This window comes from Molothrus ater, chromosome 13, assembly GCF_012460135.2.
Source record: "Molothrus ater isolate BHLD 08-10-18 breed brown headed cowbird chromosome 13, BPBGC_Mater_1.1, whole genome shotgun sequence".
Taxonomy (NCBI): Eukaryota; Metazoa; Chordata; class Aves; order Passeriformes; family Icteridae; genus Molothrus; species Molothrus ater.
In genome coordinates this window covers 11,929,296-11,949,869 of record NC_050490.2, presented here as the reverse complement: position 1 = coordinate 11,949,869, position 20,574 = coordinate 11,929,296, and the positions used below count along the sequence as shown (strand labels likewise).

Below are 20,574 nucleotides of genomic sequence, written 5' to 3'. Positions count from 1 at the left end.
CAGGAAACAGGCTTTTGGTTTGTGCTGCACCACGTGCCCACGGGCCCCTCGGCAGGCATGTACTCCCCCGGCTACTCGGAGCACATGCCCATGGGGAAATTCTCCAACAACCGCGCGCACTCCAACTACCGGGTGAGTCTGCAGCACTGGGAATGCTGCCCTCAGAACAAACCCCATCCCTCCCTCCAGCTCCCTGGGCCTGCAGGCTATTACAGCCTGTGCCTTCTGTTTCCCTTGGAGCTCTGCAGCTCTGCTTGTTTGTGGCTCAGATAAGGCAGCTCGCGGGAGCGCTCGGGGCCAGCCGGCACCTGCTCCGCTTGACACTTGGGCATCCAGAGAGGCTCTCCCCTCTGCTAAGGCTGCTTCCCTGCCTCTGTGCTCCTGAAATACTGCCTCCAGGAGCATCTGCTGGCAGCCTGTCTAATGATACACCTCAGCTGCCAATGCTGGCAATTACCTGAACAGCTTCTAGAGAGATAAACACGGCCGCTGTGTCTAATTGCTGTCTCTGCTGATTTGCTCCTTAGCGTGCCATGTTGTGTTACTGAGGGCTTTAGACTGAAGCTGAAGGTATAGGTGTGTGTGAATACATGCAATTATGAGAAAAATGCAGCTTTGGAAATTTGCAGCCATTTTGGGGGGTATATGCAAGTCTGGATAGTCCTGGCAGCCCTCTGTTTCACATGCTATTGACAGAAGCTGTTCCTAGCATCATGTGGGTGACTTTGGCTTAGAACAATTGGAAGTAGTGTTTGGAGATGGAAAGAGCTGTAAAATTTATATACTGTGATAATTGCTTTTCTGTTTTCCTTTAGGCTGGAATGATCATCGATAATGGTGTTAAAACCACCCCAGCCTCTGCCAAGGACAAAAGACCTATCCTCACACTGATTTCTGGGAGGTAAAGTGTTTTGCATAGCTTGATTTGGGAAAGATTTCTCTAAAACACTGATTGAAAGCTATGAAATTGCCCCACAAGGAAGCTCACAAGAATCATTGCAATGCCTTTGGGGTGGCTCTTTTTGAAGAAAGTTCTTAGATACACCTTGCCATTTCTGACTTCATCTCTCCATTCTCCTTTATAAGGGACCCTCAACACCCACACCTTTCTGGTTTTTTAGCTCTGAGCTGAGCTGGCTTGGATATTACATCTGCTGTAGGGTGTTTCCTCTGATTTTTGAATTCCATTGATTTTTGAATTTTTTAGATAAGGAAGAAAATTCACTGCCTAGTCAACAGTCCCTCTGGGCAGAAGTTGCTGCAAGAGTTTCTTAGGAATAAGAAATATCAGTATTTCTTGGGAATGTTATTAATTTTGTTCATTCTTTTAGAACCTGCTTGAACACGGAGTGCTTATGTCATGGGGCTCATGCTTTGATTTCAGATTTCAGTCTAGTTCCAAATCTGACACTGCAGTAACAATCACAATTAAATACACAGAGCGATCCTTCATTTCTGCTGCTGTGCACAGCCTCTCTGTGGTCTAATGGAGTAATTTAGAAATAATGGAAACCCCTCTGCAGACTGGATCACATCAGCAGACCTAGTGTGGTCTGGTGGCTTCTGAGAACCTACTCTTTCCCCAGAGCTGGCCCCAGAGGAGGCTGATGAAAGGGCTGCACTTGCACCCTTATATCTCATTAGAGGTTGAGTCTGGCTCTTAGTTACCAACCCCCAGACATGTAAAAGGACTTAAATACTCTCAAATGTCATCGTTTCTTTCCTAACAGACCAATTGCCTCCAGTTGCACCCTATCCTACATTACCCCACAACTGCATTTCTTGACAGAAGAAACCACGTAAGGAAGAGAAACCTGCTGAAAGCCTCTGCTCAGCAGAGGAGAATGGCAACTCTATCTCCTTCTCATCTCTGGGGTGTGGGTTACCCAGACTGCTGTAGTCATGCACTGGGGAGGCATTACAGGGGTGGGATCCATCTTCCCAGGGGAGCCCAGCCAGGAGCTCAGATATCAGTTATCCACATCACCCTGGCTAGCAGCTGATGCTAAAAGATGTTCAACAGTGAATGTTATTTACATTATTTAAATGCTCAGTTAATTAAATGATAAATTCAATAGTAAAAGTAGCTGCTAAAAAAAAAAACCTAAGAGCAGCCTGCTCTTGGGAGCCTGATGCTGCTTTTGCATGAACACGTGCCTTGGGGAGCTGCCTGCTGCCACAGGCGCAGTTAGTGGTTAGAAAAGGCAATTTCTCCCCTGCCATACAAGGGCAGGAATGGCCCTTGGAAGCCAAACAATTCATAATGCACTCGTGGTTGTGCTCAGGGATTAGCCAGCAGCATAAACTGCAGCTCAGATTATTTATTCCATTTTCCACCTTTCACGTGACAAGACTGAACTGAATAAATGACTGAAGTTGGGCTGGCTGGAGCAAACTGTGAGCTAGGCTGGACAGTGACAGAGTTGGAGAGATTATTCTGCATTCAGTAACAGCATTAAATGTCCAAGTCAAATTCTGGACCCTGTAATGTTCTTCCAGTTATCATGGATGTGAATGAAATTGGAATTCAACTCAAAATATCTGTACTTAACAGTGCCTGGGGAATTCACAAGAGCTGATACTAAATCTGTCTCTGAAAGTAAATTCACAGTGATGGAGCTGCCAAAGCAATATTCATTTATTGGAACCCTATCAGCCTGATGCTCAGTTTTAGATTGATATGATGGCTTATTAAGCAAAGCAAAGTGCTATTGAATATCTGTTAGCAATTTGACAGCTTGGCCTCGCTAGCCATGGTGAGGAATGAATTTTAATCTCTGGACCATCCGCTGCTGGCACTGAGCTGGATACTCATCTGTCAGGTTTTCTAAGCTGTGCAGTGTGATGGAGGATGCTCCTCCAACAGCAGAAAGGTGCCTCAGGACAGGGTAAATGACAGCCAAGCTCAGCATCACCTCGCTCAGATCCTGTGGCCCAAGCAGTGGCTGTCAGGGAGCAGCTGAGGGCACACATTGCTGCAGTTTCTGCTTCTGTCTGCTTTTTTTCACCAAATCAGGCCAATATTTCATCATACTGAGAACTTCAGGGTCACTAAATCTTGTACGTGTGTCCTGTGTAGTGGGAGTAGTGAAGGACACGCTCTCAGCCCCTCTCCAAGATTTTTAAATTCCTTTCCACAGCAAGAAAATTTTGGCAGTGGTACTCATGGCCACAGTATAGCCAGAGCTAGGAGATAAGAATGCTCAAAAGGGAAAACAAAAGAATATTTATCTAAATAACAGGAACATGCTAAAGGATAGCAGTAAGAGATTTAAAAAAAATATATCTGGAACTTTTGGGAGCAATAATAAACTTTCCATGCTTTCAGCAATATATCAGCAATACAACACCGGAAAGGTGAAAGGAAACTTGGAGCAGATCTTTACAACTGCCTTGCCTGGACCTTCCTTCCCTTGGCAGCTGGGCCTGGCCATCACAGCTTGAGCAGACACGCTACGTGGATGGAGAGTGGTCCCAAAGCTGTTCCTGAGTTACCATAAAGCAGATGTTCAGCGGGGCCATGCAGGCAGCAAGGCCACCTTCCCTCACCAACCAACCTTTCCTCTCTCCCTCTGCTTGTAGGTACAGCCCCCACAAGGATGCTGATCCTCTGAAGCCCAGGGAACCTGCAATAATTGAGGGCTTTATTGCCTACAAGAATCAGGATCACGGGGCCTGGCTGCGAGGTGGAGATGTGTGGCTGGACAACTGCCAGTGAGTTTTGCCTTATTTCAACTCTCAGAGTTCAGCCTGGTGTTTATGGCAAGCATAGCTGTGGTTCAGACTATTTATATCGCTTTGTGCCTTTCATATGGCCAAGATTGAAATGAAGATGAAATGTTAAGCCACCACAGGCATTATTTTACACAAACAAAACCTGCTTTGTCTGAGCTGAGGATGCCTCAGGTTGTGTCTCTGTGTGATGCTGACCAGCAATAAATCGTCACAATACAGATGCACAGATGCAAATAACTAAAAATAAAACCTATTTTTTTTTAATATTAAAGATGAGGTGCTTTGAAAAGAAAACAGTGAAATGCACCACCTTTCCTGGCTCAGGCTGGTCACAGATCAGTTTTATGTGGTTCAGTGTAATGCTGAATAAGCAGGTACTGATGAAGCAGACATAAAACTATGCATCACAGCAGCAAGGGAGAGAGTCTGGGCAAGTGTGTGTTGTGCTCTTTGAAGGCCATTTCCTGCCCTGGCCAGAGCTGATATTTGTTTTGCACTTGAAAACAGATGATCTGCTGCAGTTTCTGTTTCTGAGCCAGGCTCCTGATATCAATCCTAGCAAAGAGGAGAAGAAGGAAAAAGCCCCTTTAGGAGGGATATTGTGATAACCGTGGTGGGAATGGCTGTCACGCTGATACCTGGTGTCCAATTCCCAGCCAGAGCTGCCTTACCTTGGAGTGACCCAAACCTCTTAGAGCAGCCAGTGGGATAAGCTGGCAGCAGTGACCTGGTGAGAATGGGGCTGTAGCAGAACACTCAGAAATGTCATATTGAGCGATACAGTTTGTGTTTCTTATGACCCACAAAAATCCACCCTACTCCAAGGCCAGCAAGTGTTGTCCTCACAGATCCCACTGGGGTCACTGGGACATTTGCATTGCTGAGTATCCTTTGCCAGGGTGCTAAAGCACCAAGTGCTTTATGAGTTTCCAGCAGCAAATCTCTGAGTGTGTGTGAATTGGAGGAAGCAGCCATCAAACTGTAATTGTCTTTATAGCCAGAGCCATTTCCTTTTCTAAGGCTAGAATCTAATTTATGTATCCCATTAACAGGGCCAGCGTTAATGTGGCCTGCAGGGAAGCAAGGAGGCCATAGGGTGGGAAGGGCTGCCACCTACAGACAGCAGCACAGTGAGGGGATCTGCTCCCAAACCACTGCCAGCATCAGTGACAGACGTGGGAGGTGATGCTGGTGTGCAAACAGCATCAAGACTGACTTGAACTATCAGTTCGTAGTGGCATTTCTCTAAGCAGCAGTCAAGGACCAACATCTGTGATTTATCTTATCCTGAAATTTCAGCAAAATAGAAAGATATTCTAATTTTTTTTATTATTATTTTTATTTTTAATATGGAAGCTCTGGTCTCTGTATTCCTGTTGAGGAAAGAAAAGCCAAGCTGCTCTTTTTTTATCACCTTGCAAAGCTCTTTTATGGAAGCAGTTTGTGAAACATGAAGACAGGGAAGCACAGTGTGTAAGGCAAAGCACCATTAAATAATAAAAGCTGGTTGGAGTGGGAGATAAGCATGATTGTTTTATCTACCAGAGAAAAGCATGTGATCATTAGACAAAGGGATAAAGCTTTATCAGGCAAGTAAACTATGGCTAGTAATCACCATCTTAACCCCAGCTGGAGCAATCAGGTGTGTGTCTGCTGCTTCATGTGATGTGAAAATTCTGCAAGATGTGCCAAAAGAGATCTTCCAAAACTGGAATGGGAACAAGTCTGGGAAAACCCGAGTTCCCCTGAGCACTGTACAGTAATAAATCCCTGCTATTCCCCACTAGTTTGCTTGTTATAGTTTGACATGACAAACCAAAGCCACCCCAAATCTCTTCTGAAGCATCTCTCTTCTCTTGGCAGGTTTGCTGACAATGGCATTGGGCTGACCTTGGCAAGGCAAGTGTGGCAGGGCTGTGTGGCAGGGCTGGGTGGCAGGGATGGGTGGCAGGGCTGGGCACAGGGCTGTGTGGCAGGGATGGGTGGCAGGGATGGGTGGCAGGGCTGGGCACAGGGCTGTGTGGCAGGGCTGGGTGACAGGGCTGGGTGGCAGGGATGGGTGGCAGGGCACAGGGCTGGGGCTGGCTGTCAGCAGCCCCTTTCACCTCCAGCCCTTTCTTCTCAGTGGTGGCACCTTCCCTCATGATGATGGCTCCAAGCAGGAGATCAAGAACAGCCTGTTTGTGGGTGAGAGTGGAAACCTGGGCACGGAGACCATGGACAATGAGATCTGGGGGCCTGGGGGCCTGGATCACCGGGGAAGGACCCTGCCCATCGGCCCGTAAGTTCCGCTCAGCACATCAAAGCACTCACTCACAAATCCAGCCCAGTGTGGTTTCCTCAGCGCTGCTCAGTTTAATAACCATTACACAGAAAGGATTTAATTTCATGTTTCCCAATCCCAGAGTCCTCACTGTGCAGCTGCTGCTGGCAGGTACATCCTTGCAGGCTGCCAAGACAGATCAGGCTCCTCTCTCCTTCCCCCTCCCCTTTGCAAGGGGATTTGAGAGGACAGCAAGAGTACTCTGTGCTAGCAGGGCACCTCTGGACGTGTGATCAGCAGTGCTGAGCAATGAGCTGAGCTCCATCAGCTCCAGGAAGGCTCATAGAAACCCCTTCCTAGGCTTGCATGTGCTCATGTGTGTGCTCAGTGCTCTCACTACAGTAGCCCCACAGTGAGCAAACAGCTCAGCTGATCCTTTTCTGCCATATTGCAAAATTGACCTCAATTTTGCTGTCAGCAGTGATGCTGGTGACTTATTATAAACTATACCAATAATGAAAACCCATTCTGCTATGAGTCTCCTAATATCCTTTACACATATGTGGACATATGTCATCTTGGATGTTGTATGCAGAAACTCAGAACAAATGCACTGGAGCAGGCAGGAATTCTCTAAGGGATCATACCAGGAAGGGATCAAATTTATTTATCATAAGTGAAATTTGAAATGTCTTATCTTAGCTCTTAAAGGCCTTAAGCATCTTGTTCGTTTAATTGGTATGAAAATGGTGTCTTCTTTACCTTGCAGCTGATATCAGAAAAGGTTAAGAGATTAAAGATTAATTAATCTGCCCTATCAACTCTTGTTAGCTCTATAGATTGTAGGACCTTTCCTTGTTTTCAAAAACATTTTTTATTGCAGTTGATTTGCAATGTTTCTTTCCAAATCCCTTTGAAAGATGTGGTGGGATTTCTTTTAGCCCCGCCATTACTCAGCCCAAGGAGTCTGCACAGCTCTGCTGAGTTTCAGGTTTCACTGCTGCAGAACTCATTTCTGATGGCAAACACGAATTTATTCATCTTTAGCTCAGTCCTTTGGCATTGCTGTTACTTCCTTCCCTGGAGAAGTACAGGCTAAATAAAGATGATCTGTTCACCACGAGAGAACATGAGCTGAACTTGCAAGGATAAGAGAGCTGAAAAGAAGGGAAATCCCTTCTCTTCCAAAGCAGGAACTTAGGAGTCATCCTATGGCCTGCAAGAATTGAAAGCGCTGTGGGACCGTGCGTGTCTAGAGCACATCTCCTGACGCTAACGTGCCATGACCAAGTCTCTCTGAATGCATTCCAGGGATTTCCCCATCCGAGGGATCCAGTTCTACGACGGGCCCATCAATGTCCAGAACTGCACGTTCCGCAAGTTCGCGGCGCTGGACGGGCGGCACACGAGTGCCCTCGCCTTCCGCCTCAACAACGCCTGGCAGAGCTGCCCCAACAACAACGTCACCGCCATCCGCTTCGAGGACGTCCCTGTGAGTCCCCTCCTGTCGGGATCGTTAGCTGCTCAGAGTGACCCCGAGACAGATAGGTTAGAAAGTCTCTTTTCCCAGCCCGGCGCTTGAAGAAGGAGTCAGAGCTCCTAATTTCTCGGTCTCAAGGTTGTTTAATGTGTCTTATCTATAAAAAATTGTCTCCTGCCCTGCCAAGGTCCGTCCAGCAGGGCAGTTCCAGGCACTCTGCCTGCCCCCAGGGCAGGGTTATGTCTTTATACTAAAAACTACGTGTACAATGTTTACCATAACTTTCCAATACCCATCACCTGTGTTAGACAGTGAGCTTCTACTCTAAACCAATCCTAAAGTGCCAACATCACAGCAGAAGATGGAGGCCAAGAAGAAGAAGAAGGAGAAAGGCTGGACACACCCAGTTCCCTCCATCTTGCCTCCTGAACCCCCATACCAGAATCCCTAAAATCTACTTTTCCACCCCATGATAACTTCATTAATATTCTACCTAAACTGTAGTGGCTTGCTGATCTTCATCTAAGGTTGGTAATTTGCTCCACGGGTCATAATCAAAACCCCAGGTGTTTTGGGCTCTGTGCCAGGGCTTCTGAGCCCCCTGGCAGGGGTCCTGGCTGTCCTGGACAGCCAGAGGGATGTCCTGGGTCCTGACACCCTCCCAGACAGCCCTCCCTGCCTTGGAAGTAGGACTGTGGGCAAAAAGCAGAAAATCTTGCCCACTGTCTTTGCCAGAAGTTTAACAACAATGAAATGTGATGGATGCAATAACAAGAAGATCCAAATGTCCGTCAGGTTTGCAGCAAAACAGATGCAGGGAACAGTTAAAAAAAAACCCATAGCAACACTGAAGTGAAAATAATTTCTATTTCTGTATGTCTCAGAAACTGAAGAATCAGCCCCCCTTTATTTTCAACAGTGGTATAATATTAAAGCAACAGAAGGAAGTCTGTTCTGAAAGGCCTGACTGACCTAGAAGCAGAAAATACTGATTTTGGGGAACAGCCAGTGAAACTGAGCTGATGCAGGATAATTCTGCAGCCCTGCACACCAGGGTAATTCCAGACTCCAGTTCTGCAGACATAAATGAGAGCAGAGTCCAGCCAAAAGGGGTTTGCCAAATTTTGAATTACAGTATGAACCTCTGGGTGCTGGTCTGAACCCGTCCTGGGGCCTGTTCTTTTGAGTTATTTTTGCATTTGCCTGCACAAATACGTGCTAACTGTTTCACTGGGGTTCACCTTTAGCAGCTGTTAAATCCAGCTGCCAAACATTACAAACAAATAAATAAATAAAATGATTGGGCTGAAATGATTTGTCTTGCCTAATTTTCAAAAAATTAGCAGGCTTGCTCACAGGTCAGGAAAAATGCTGACCAGTGCCAAATATGATGGGAAAGGCAAAATTCCCCTAAAAGTGTTGGTTGGTCACTCTCACATTGCACAAGGCAGGCTGGTGAGATGACATTTATTTATGCTGGATAAAAATATCAGTCAGAAGTTGCCTGGGCAGCCATTTCCCAGGGCTGTCTGTTTCCCACATTGGGATGACTTCATGTGGCTTGGAACTTTGAAACTGTGTTAGCAAACAATGAGTGAAGTGGCTCTCGTGAAATCGTCCCGAGTCCTGAACCTTCCTCCAGAATTTTCAGACAAACCTTCCCAGTGGTGAGGCTGAAATTGTTCTTTTAGCCTTTCCTCCATGGTCAGCAGGGAAATGTGTGTCTGCTCTGCCTAACAAGTCAAACACACCTTTTAAGTCAGAAAATGGGTAATTTGAGCCACTGTAGTGACCAAGGGCATCCTTTTCTTGTACTCTAAGTGGTGAATTCCTTTCTGGAGATGTAAATTTGTTCCACTGTTTTGTTTAGATTACTTCAAGAGTCTTCTTTGGAGAACCTGGCCCATGGTTCAATGATCTGGATATGGATGGTGACAAAACATCAGTTTTTCATGATGTAGATGGTTCTGTGTCAGAATACCCAGGCTCATACCTGATCAAAGAGGATAACTGGTTAATCAAGCACCCTGACTGCATTGATGTGCCCGACTGGAGAGGCTCCATCTGCAGTGGGCACTTTGCACAGGTAAGGCTGCTCACCTTGCAGTGCCATTATCACTTTGGTTTGTTTAAAATTTCTTGGCACTTTAAAGCTTGACCTGTAGAAATGGACTTTCTTCAGAGTGCTCAGTGTTTGTTTGTCAGCATGTCTGCACAGGTGACTTTGAACATGAGAAATACTGTGGTGTATTTTCTGAAACCTTGGCCTTGGCTGCTGACAACTCCAACAACTTCTGCCTGAAGCCTCCTGAGAGCTCCGTGGGCATTCACAGATTAATATTCATAAATCCCTGGGCTGTCAGCTAGTTATTTTTCCCTGATTTATGGAAGGAAGTGTTGCCCACAGTGTTATGGGAAATGTGCTGATGAGTTGAAATTAGACTTCAGCTTTCATGGTCTTTCATCCTGTGTGTGACCACCAAACCATTCTTCCCACCACAGGAGCCCTGAGTGCTGCTGCTGCCATGAGAGTCCTCACTTTCCTCGCTGAGAGGGCCTGGTTTTGTCTTGTGTGTTGCAACAGTTGGGGTTTTTTTGTGTGCAGTGCCCCTACAGCCAATTTCTAACCACTGAGCTGGGTTTCAGGCTTCTGAAATCCAGACAGAAGGATCCTTGTTCAGCACGAGTCAGATGTCTGAGGTAGATACTGTCCTGCTGCTGGGGGTTGCAGGGTGCTGTGGAATATCTCAGCCCTGCTGCAGCCTCTGGCACATGCACTTGAACTCAGTGGATGAGGAAATGAGCCTTTTTTTTTCCTGAAAACAGTTTGCTTTGTTGAAATGGAAGCCTAAGAAGTTGAACATAAGTGCACAGCCCACAGGTTCCTGCCCAGCACACAGGACTTGCTCCAGCTCACATCTATTGAATATCTGAACCTTTCACTGTAGTTCATTAAACCCTTGGTGATGTTTTTTTTTTTGTTTGGTTGTTTTTTTTTTTTTTTTTCCATTCAGATATACATCCAAGCCTACAAGCCAGCCAACCTGAAAATGAAAATAATAAAAAATGACTACCACAATCACCCGCTCCACTTGGAAGGGGCTTTGAGCAAAAGCACTCATTACCAGCAGTATCAGCCAGTTGTAACTCTGAGGAAAGGCTACACCATCCACTGGGACAAGACAGCCCCTGAAGAGCTGGCCATATGGCTCATCAACTTCAACAAGTGAGTGAACTGAGTCCCAGCATTCCAGCACAATCATGTAACTGCACATTTCTGATGGGTGAGGTCATCACCTCATGAGCTCTTCCAGAATGAACATGCCTGTTGCAGGAAGTCCATCGAGTTCATCTTTTCATGAGCCATCTCAGGTTCCTGTTTCCTCCCCCAGGAGGCTCTGTAAGATAACTCAGTTCATTTTTGGAGGTTCAGAGCTAATTCATCCCTGCTGCATGGAAGTCACAGGTGTAGAAGTCGGAAGCAGATCTGCCCTGCATTGCTTAACTAACCCATGGTTGTTATGTCTATATATTTATGTTGCATTAATCCCTTCTAAACCATGAAAATTTTAACTGGACGGGAAAAAACTTATTGTAAATTATTTAGTTTGGCTTCTAGCATGCCCAGGAAAATAATAGTTATGTTATAACTTGTTACAATGTGGGCCTTTGCTATTTTTAGGAATGACTGGATCCAAGTAGGGTTTTGCTATCCTAAAGGGACAACATTTTCCATTCTCTCAGACATCCACAACCGTCTCTTGAAGAAAACATACAAAACTGGAACCTTCTACAGAACCTCCCAAATGGAGAAACTGGAGCACAGATACCCTACCAAAGGGTACTACTACTGGGATGAGGACACTGGGTAAGACAGCAGCCCTTGCTGGTTTGGACATTGCTGCTTTGGGAATGCTGCTGGAGCTGGGAGCTCTTTGCCTAATGCCACTAGCAGGGATCACAACCAAACCAGGAATGTTTTCTGGGAATGTGACCAGTGTTTAATTTTCCTGGGACTCCCAGGCCTGCCAGTCATTCACAGCCTCTGCTGCACTGCCAATTACTCTGGGAAATGCTTTTCCAAGTGAATACAAATTAGAAAAGGGAAAAAAAAAAAGAAAGAAAGAAAGACAAGAGCAAAGTGCTGACCACAAAACTTAACCGAAGACATGCACAGCCCTTATTGTTTTGAACAACAACTATTTATAAACACCATGACAGGGATGCACAGGAACTAAGTGCAAAGCCTGTTATTTTAAAGGATTAAAATAAGGGAAAGGAAAGAAAGACCTAAAATACAAAGCATGTATTTCTACATATATGTATCACTATAGAATAGAGCTCAGAAGGTGTTCAGGTGCTATCTGATTTCTCTGTTTTACTTTCCATAAGCTCCCTAAACCATTTCTGGGATGAGTGTTCCCTTTTATTTGCATGTGAGATATTGGGCACTATAAAACACATGGCCAAGGGCTGCAATGCAAATTATTGCAAACCATAGGAAAGACTCCACCAAGACAGTATGTTTTTGCACAAAATGTTTGAAAGATGCTGTTTTTTTTTCTTTTCCTGCCTACAGCTTGCTGTTTCTGAAACTCAAAGCTCAAAATGAGAAGGAGAAGTTTGCTTTCTGCTCTGTAAAGGGCTGTGAGAGAATAAGAATCAAAGCTGTGATCCCAAAGACAGCTGGTGTCAGCGACTGTGAAGCCACAGCCTACCCCAAGTACATTGAGACACCAGTAGTGGAAGTGCCAATGCCAAAGAAGCTCTCCAGAGCACAACTGGTAAAGCAGCTGATTTCTTATCCCAGAATCACTGCTCATGTAAATCTGGCACATACTGTGCCCACAGATATAGAAAAGCTTTGTGCCAGGGTCAGCATATGCTGTGCCTGATTTTCTGGAATGGTTCAGGCAGGTGAAATAATATGAAACAGATTCTTGCAGTATGTGGAGAGGCATTGCAAGCTCTATGCTTGTTCTTTTGGGGCTCTGATGTGATGTGCTGTTCTTGAAAGCACAGGGTGAAAACTGATGAGCTGGAAGACAGGTTGGTCCAGTGAATGTGATTTTGGAGCCTCCAGCTCCTCCAGGCTGTAAGGACAGCAGTGACAGGCAGGGGACTGAATAGTAGAGCTGAATTATTCTCATTTATATAATGCATAACACAATCTCCAGTATCCAGTCTGGTTCTGGGGGAGGAAGTGGGGTATTTATCTGTTATTTGGGTTTTTCCACTCCTTGCCCTTGAAACAGGAATACAAGCAAAGCCTTGGAGAATGATGTGTCAGTTCTGCAAAGTAAGAATCACTCTGCCATTCAGTGAAACAGCTTAACTGGTGACAGGATGAGCAGAGAGGTTACCATTGTGCCCAGTTTCATTAGCAATTGAATTTGGCAGGTCAGTGCTTATTATGTAGCTTCCTTCTTGATTGAATTTCAGGGTTTGAAATGTTTTCAATTAAAATGCAGCATTCAGGTAATGGACATTCTCAATAGAAAATCTGGGGTTTTTTTGTTTTGCAAACAGAAGACCAAGGACCACCTAATTGAAGTGAAAATAGAAACTTACAAGAAACAGTACTTCCACCTGAAGGATGACTTTGCATACATTGAGGTGAGCAAATCCTCTCAATGAACATAATGGGGTGCAATTCTACACCACTTGCTTTATCTTGATGGAAAAATTACTTATAAAGTTACCATGGAGAGTTAAATTTGGGTAATTTCTGCTTGGTATTTTGGGAAAAAAAAAAAAAAAAAAGGGTCTATCTTCTCCTGATAGGCAGGATAGCAGGATGTCAGAGACCTGGAATTCTGCCCTTTAAAGCAAAGAGCAGTCCCATGACTCAAGACTATCAGGACTTCTTACAGGTGATTGTTTGCAATTGTGTTACTGTGAGATGAAGAATGTTGTTCCCCCTGCCCAGGTTGATGGTGTCAGGTTTTTCCTCACTGAAGAGGGTATCCAGCTGGTTGTGATTGATGGGCACCATGGAAAAGTTGTTGATCGAGTGACATTCAAAAACTCCATTCTACAAGGAATCCCAGCACAGATAGAGAATTATGTCAACAACATCAGAGATCAGTGAGTAAATAATCTGTTCTCACTAAGGTGCAATGTACAAAAATGCTGCATAACACTCATCTTTTTCTTGGATTTTATCACCCAACATGGGCCAGACACCCAACAGCAGAGCAATACACCCAAGTGCATTTTTGTGCCTGATGACTCCAAGAGCCCAAGTGTGTGCAGGGCATGCAGGCAGCAGCAGGATGCACTCTTTGATTCAGGGACTGATTGAGCCCCAGATAATGTGCAGGGCTGCATGTGATTAATAAACTGCAGAGCTACATTTATGTTGTAGGTTATAGACAAACTGCAGACTTAAATTCACAAAGCACTGATCCATACACACGCACACAGCTTCCATTTTTTTACTGCACTTATGTTTTCTCAGATTGCAGATAATTCCACTAATAAAATCCATTCCCCTTTGCACATTCCCCTGCCCAGACCCAAGGGCTGGACTATTTTGTATTTTAAGTATGGGCAACCAGGAATGCAGAGTTTTGGAAATAAGTGATAAGTAGCAAGAGATGTTCCTGCATCTTGGAGGACAATGGCTTCTTCTGCTGGAGGGAGAATTGGAACCACATCAGAAACCCCATTAGCCAAAGGGGTTGTTCCCACATTAGCTTGTGGAGTGCTCGTGGGAAGTGAATATATTTAATTGTTATTAAATCTGTTTGGATTTGAAATCTGATGTGTAACATTTAATACAAATATGAGTGCTTTGTTTACAAATCATCTGAAATAGCTGTGGGCAGATTGACAGGATATTGTTCTGGCATTTACTCTAGAGACTTGGGGGAAACTTGAGCAGAGTGCCCTGCAGGCAGATGTGTTTATATTGTCTTAAATAATTCTAGAGGTTTCAAAAATCACATTACATAGTTACTTCAGGGAAGCATGGTAATTTCTCACTTTTCTTTTATATAAAAAATAAGTAGTCTTTTCAGAGAGGCCACCATCCTGCTTTACAAAAATCCCAATCCTGGCTAAGTCCAGTTCCTGAGCAGGAATAATAGTAATAATATTAACACACTTTTTAAAGAGAAGCACACTGAAAGGAACAAAAAAGTAAGGTCAACAAAAGTCTCAAGGAAGTGAATTTACTCAGGTTTAATCTGCTAATGAAAGAACAAGAAATTGCTTGAGACTTGCTAAGGGCATCCCAGGGAGAAGATGGGTTTCTCTGAGCAAAGCAGGATGGAACTGCAGGCTGGAAACATTTAAATCATCCTAGAAAACCATGTTAAAATAAAAAAAATGTGACTTTTCTCTGCTTTCTAATGGGTTTTGCATGACTGGAAAAATAATCTATGACCAAGTGTTGGAAAGCATTGAGAAGAATTAAAGCTGAAGCCACACAGGGGCAGGAGTTACCAGTGCTCAGGACAAAGAAGTGAGGGAGGTGTTCTTACTCTTCACCCATTTACACACCTCTTTGCTTCCTTCAGCTCCATAGTGCTGGTGACATCTAAAGGAAGATTCATTTCAAGAGGACCATGGACTAAAGTACTGGAGAAACTTGGAGCAGGAGAAGGTTTTAGGTTAAAAGGTAACCATTTTTAAAAAACTCATTTCTAACCTCCCATTATTCTAGTAAAGGGACCGTTTTTCTGCTTCTAGACTTTGCCTCACTTGTTTCTATCAGCATGTGCTGAAACATCCTGGAACCAGTAATTTATTTATTCAGAAAGGTTGTATCCACTGCAGCTTTGATTAACATGCTCCATTTAAAACTGTAAATAGAAAAAACACATTGGCAGTTTTTCTTAGAAATAAATGATTCAGGGGATTTGATTTTCCAGATTAAGTTTAGATAAAAATACCTTTTAATAATAGAAATATTGAGCCTTTTCACCCACTAAATGCTGCAAACCAGGATTTTTTCCTTGTCTGAACTTGTTTTTAGCTGATTTTCTCTTGAAACATTCTGACTTGATGGCTCAAAGTGTGTTGATTTCAGAGCATCACATACTGCATTAGAATACAGCTCCATGTGCACAGTGCTGCAATCAGCTCTAGGAGATTTTGTCCTGATTCCATCTGTGTGTGTGTCACACACATGGCTCTTGTGCACCTTCAGCCATGAGGTGTGGCCATGCACACAGGTGGGTTTCTGGTGCACTCCTGGCACACTCCAAAATACATTTGCTCTGATTTGCAGAAAAAATGGCTTTTGTGGGCTTCAAAGGCGGCTTCCGCCCCGTCTGGGTGAGGCTGGTCACCAGCGAGGACTCAGCTAAAATCTACCAAGCACTGCCAATTCCTGTGGTGAAGAAAATGAAGTTGTGAGGACACCCTGCTGTGCCTGCTGGCCCGCCAGCACCGCCCCGTGGGACGGACGGACGGACGGACGGACGGACAGATGGACTACTGACCGCTCTGCGCAGGCCTCACCCGTCGCATTTTGTTGTTGTTGTTGCTGTTGAAAAAGAAATCTCACTGTAAGTAGTAGAGTGGCCATACGTGCCAGGAGAGCCACACGTGACCGGCGTGTGCTCGGGGCTGGCCAGCCTGGGCTGGCTCAGCGGACACGGAGCGAGGCCTGGGCTGTTCCTGCAGGCGCGGCTCCTGGCACACACTGATCTTGGTGCTGCCTCTTGAAGGGAGCTCTTGGTCTGAAGACCATCAAGGATTGTTGCTTCCACCATCCCTCTCTGAAGGCCATCAAGGTCTTGACTTTTCCGTAGTGCAACTAGCTGCTCGCGTAGACATGGGATGCCAGTTCAAAGACTGGTTGACAATCGGGTTTGAGTGATTTCCTGGATGCTGGGAAGTGTAACTGGACAGTAAGCACTTCCCCTAAAGCTTCTGTGACGTTTGATCCAGCTCTTTGGGGCATGTGTTGTACATGCAGCCCACGGCACATAGCTGGGGAAGAGATGACAGAAGGAGTGGACAAAACATGCCAGCAGAGACTGATGGAACCACCTATTCCTGCTTCCTCAGAAAACTGCGTTTTTCCTATGGATCAAGGAGTTTTAATAGTGGCTGTGCAAATATGAAATTTTCCTTCAACAATCAGCTGCAGGCTAGAAGGGGAGCAATGTCAATTAGCAGATGTATTTTCTCAGCCTTTCCCATTCAGCCTTTCCCTCTGTATTACAACATCCAGGATCAGTTTATGGTTGCCAGCTAATTCCATCCTAATTCAAGGTTTCCAATTTTTGACTAGGAATGCTGGGACTTACCTTATTCAGCATCAAATAGGGTGAGCTGCCCTCACCTTTTCCAGGACATCAGAGGGAACAGGATCAGACTGCTCTGCTGTGTGTTGTTTTCTGATCCTGTCTTCAGGCTTAAGATACTATGTCTTGGTCCTCCTGTGAGAGTTACATGAGACCTGGATGAGGTCTTTCCAGGTGGCTGAAGAATTAAAGTGGGAATCCCAATGCACTAGTTAGATGTCTTGTCCCTTCTTTCTCCCTGCTTCAAACAAAGACCTGGGTAATGATGGCAGATCAGAGTGGATCAGGACTTTACAGGGGCATCTCTTGAAGGTGGGATGTTATCTTGTAAAACACTGAAAGCAGTTCTGGTGTTCAGTGATATTTCTGTCAGTTGCCCCAAAAACCACGCAGGCGTTTCTGGAGGCTGTGGCTGTTCTTAGAAATCTGAGGGCAGGGGGGAAGTGTGAAAGACATCATAACAAGCTTTTAAAGAATGTCAATCTTGCCAGTAAGACTTGGGGCTATTTCCCCACTTTATCTCTGCCTGTCCCCGGTGCCACATAAATTATTCCAATCGCTGATGGCTACTTTGTTTATTAATTAGGTTTTTCTTTTTCCCCACAGTATCAAAAATGCTACCTTGAAATTAGACTAAAAAGCAAGGATTTTGTTTGTCATTCTAAAGGCTGTGCAGATACTGGTTTAGATCAGTTGCTCTGATTGTTAAAGCAAGCATGAACAAAATTTAAATATACTGTAGGTTACATTCCACTCAAGCCTCTCCTGGGTTTTGAAACTGGAAATGTTCTTTTCAGTCTTACTACAAAAGTGTTTTGAATTCACTGAATGTCATGTGTATTATATTTAACAAAGAAAAAAAAAAAAAAAGAGCCAAGTGTTCCCTCCCAGCTTCCCAACAAGAGTCTGGTAATGAATGTCCTTAGGCATTTGTGCTGTTTGCAGAGTGAATGGGCAACAATTGTAAAAGGCAAATGAGGTAGGTTGTTTATTCCTGAAAATTCTTATGATAGTTTGGGGATTTTGCAAATTATTCCATGAAAGAGTCATTCTCACTGGTGTTTCAACCATGATCATCCAAAACGTTTATCTGATGTCCCGTGATGGCCACAACAGTGCCAGATCCATGAAGTCAAGGGAAGAGACTAACAGGAATTGCCCTGGGTCTGTCAGTTTGGGTTGTCTAAACCTTCTCCCTGCCCTGAGCCAGTGCTGTTGATTGCAGCAGTTTTGGTGGAACACATTTTCTTCCATGGGATGGACCAAACCAGGAATATTTCCTCCATGAGCACTTAGCAGAGGTTGGCAGGAAAGCCAGGCTTGGGATGTGCCTGGAGTGGGATTTGCTTTGTCCAAGCCCCAGTGCTGGGGTTGCCCTCTGCAGAGCTCCACTGGCCACGGCCATTTCCCCTCTCCTGCTCCCTCTAAGAGTGCAAACACCCAGGAGCATCCCACCATGTGGGTCTGTCCCCTAAACTGCTTTGCTCAGCTTCCAGGAGCATGTTGCCTTTGTGCTGAAGTGTAGCTTCTGATTTTGCTGTTTTGGCAATTCTCAGGGTGAAAGCATAAGACTTAGCTCTAGGAAAAACCTTTTTATTTTCCTTTCCTAAAAGATCTCACCTTATTAAGAGAGAAAACTTCAGCAGCTTGTCCTGTGATGCTGAGCCTGGCACGTGGGGCCTGTTTTGGAGCTGGGGAGGGTCTCCTGCTGTGAATACCTGCAGGGAATCACACAGCCAGCAGAGCATGGTGGCTGTGTGCAGGGAAATGCCCAGGGCTCCTGGTGAGAAGTGACATCCTTGTGTCCTCTGGAGACAGAATGGAGCCTGGTGCCATCCCCAGTCAGCAAGAGCTCTGTGCCAAGTGACTCCTGCTCAGTCTCTGACTGTTCTAGAAGCTGCAGTGCACACTCTGACCAGTGAATTCCCCAATTCTCATCCTCTGTACAGCCCCTGCAGGAGCTGCAGTGACCCTCTCTGTAAGGTTTTATTACTGCAGATATTTCCATGTTTGCCTACACAGTTGCCATTGGTGGAGTGGGTTTTTTTTGGTTGCATTTTGTTTGTTTGTCTCTTTGTTTGTTTGGATGTTTGGATTTTATTGCCTCTGTTCAATTGCTTGTTTTACCTGTCGCCGAAACAGCTGGTCCTTTTTCGGAGTTAGATGTTTGTACATTTTCTTATAGACTTTCCAATGAAAAAAAAAATATATATTTTCTATTAATTTATTACAATGGCACTAAGACAACTAAATTGCAGACATATGAAGCATTTTTACTGGAGTTGAGCATTGTCCAGTTTGTTAAGGAGGTTGGCAATGTGTCTTTTCTGATAATCTGCTTTGCACTTGAAAGCTCTCTATGTCCACAGGCCATGGTGGTGCATTGACTGTCGGGTTTATGATGACAAGAGCTCTTGGGACGTCGTTTCCAAAAGATTGTGGCTTACAACTGAAATAACACGTAGTTGTTTGGAGTACACAATGTTTATCAAAATAAATATTCTGTGCAAATTTCTTATTTTATTTTTGTCTCCCTACTTATTTCAAAAGACAAACCCAAGGGGCCAAGCAGTCCCTGTTTGTGTTTATTGGCCAGTCCACACAGACCACAGCACCTTTCACTGCCTGGTCACAGCTGCAGGATCTGAGAGAGGGGGACAGGAAGGGAAGGAGATGGGAATGGGAAGGGGGATATTGCAGCCATGGAAAGGCCTGTGTTTGGGGCAGCTGGGGCACTGTGGGGTGACAGGCCAGGAAAATGGAGATGCACCCAACTCGAGGGACTTAAAAGGAGATGTGAAGAGGGTTCCCCCACCTCAACTTCTGCCAGCATGCAGGCAGACATCAGTGCTGCCCTGTGTGCGTGTGTTTGTGCATGTGTATCTGTGTATTTGGGACCAGGGATGGCTGAGTGGATCTGTTACCTAAGATCAAAAAACATAAAAATATAGTATAATTTAATATGTTTCATAAAATATAACATTATTTAATATTTAGATTATATATTATAAAGATAATATAAATTATTAAAAGAGTATTATGGACTAGAAGAGAATGGAATAGTTTATCTTGGAAAAGACCTCTAAGGCCATTGAGTCCAACAGTCATAACCAAGCATTCCAAAGTCCACTGCTAAACCATGTCCAGAAATGCCACATTATAATATATTATAATTTATTATATTGTACAGAAGATTATATATCATATGTGAATAATATTATAAAATATAAATATACTATATATAGTTTATATATTATAATTATTATAAATATATTATAGATATGATATATAATAATATAATGATATTATGATATATATTATATCATATTATAATATGATATATTATAATAATACAATATCGATAAATATAATATAATAGAATATATAATTATATTATATAATATATAATACATATTATTATATTTCTATAATATATAAAATATATTTTATATATTATATTATATTATATTATATTATATTATATTATATTATATTATATTATATTATATTATATTATATTATATTATATTATATTACATTACATTACATTACATTACATTACATTACATTACATTACATTATATATTACATTATTAATTATGTTTATATATTTTTAGCCGGAGCAGGCCGTTCCCTGTCCGCGGGCGCCCTCTGGTGGCCCCGGCCGGGCTCGGCTCCCGGCGCTCCCGGTCCCGGCCGAGCCCTGATGTTCCTGCGAGCATCTCCGGGGCATCAAGGGCCAAAAGGAGCTGTCCCAGCTCCTGCTGCCAGCTGCGGGTGTAGGGATGCTCCCTCCGCTGCCTCACCGAGCTTTGATTATTCTCCACAGCGCTGTG

The 20,574-nt window shown here is 44.2% G+C and overlaps 1 protein-coding gene across 1 annotated transcript in view; it reads left to right on the top strand.

Annotated features, from left to right (window-relative positions):
* CEMIP (cell migration inducing hyaluronidase 1) overlaps positions 1 to 19,261 on the top strand; it is a 101,262-nt gene extending 82,001 nt beyond the window's left edge. The window contains exons 16-29 of the mRNA XM_036389677.1: positions 4 to 132; positions 816 to 901; positions 3,583 to 3,714; positions 5,599 to 5,634; positions 5,861 to 6,016; positions 7,310 to 7,490; positions 9,349 to 9,564; positions 10,493 to 10,704; positions 11,161 to 11,346; positions 12,058 to 12,262; positions 13,008 to 13,094; positions 13,408 to 13,565; positions 15,002 to 15,102; positions 15,715 to 19,261. Of these exons, the coding sequence (XP_036245570.1) occupies positions 4 to 132; positions 816 to 901; positions 3,583 to 3,714; positions 5,599 to 5,634; positions 5,861 to 6,016; positions 7,310 to 7,490; positions 9,349 to 9,564; positions 10,493 to 10,704; positions 11,161 to 11,346; positions 12,058 to 12,262; positions 13,008 to 13,094; positions 13,408 to 13,565; positions 15,002 to 15,102; positions 15,715 to 15,842 (2,013 nt within the window). The 3' untranslated portion in view covers positions 15,843 to 19,261. The remainder of the gene's footprint in view (positions 1 to 3; positions 133 to 815; positions 902 to 3,582; positions 3,715 to 5,598; positions 5,635 to 5,860; positions 6,017 to 7,309; positions 7,491 to 9,348; positions 9,565 to 10,492; positions 10,705 to 11,160; positions 11,347 to 12,057; positions 12,263 to 13,007; positions 13,095 to 13,407; positions 13,566 to 15,001; positions 15,103 to 15,714) is intronic.
* The last annotated feature ends 1,313 nt before the right edge of the window (positions 19,262 to 20,574 follow it).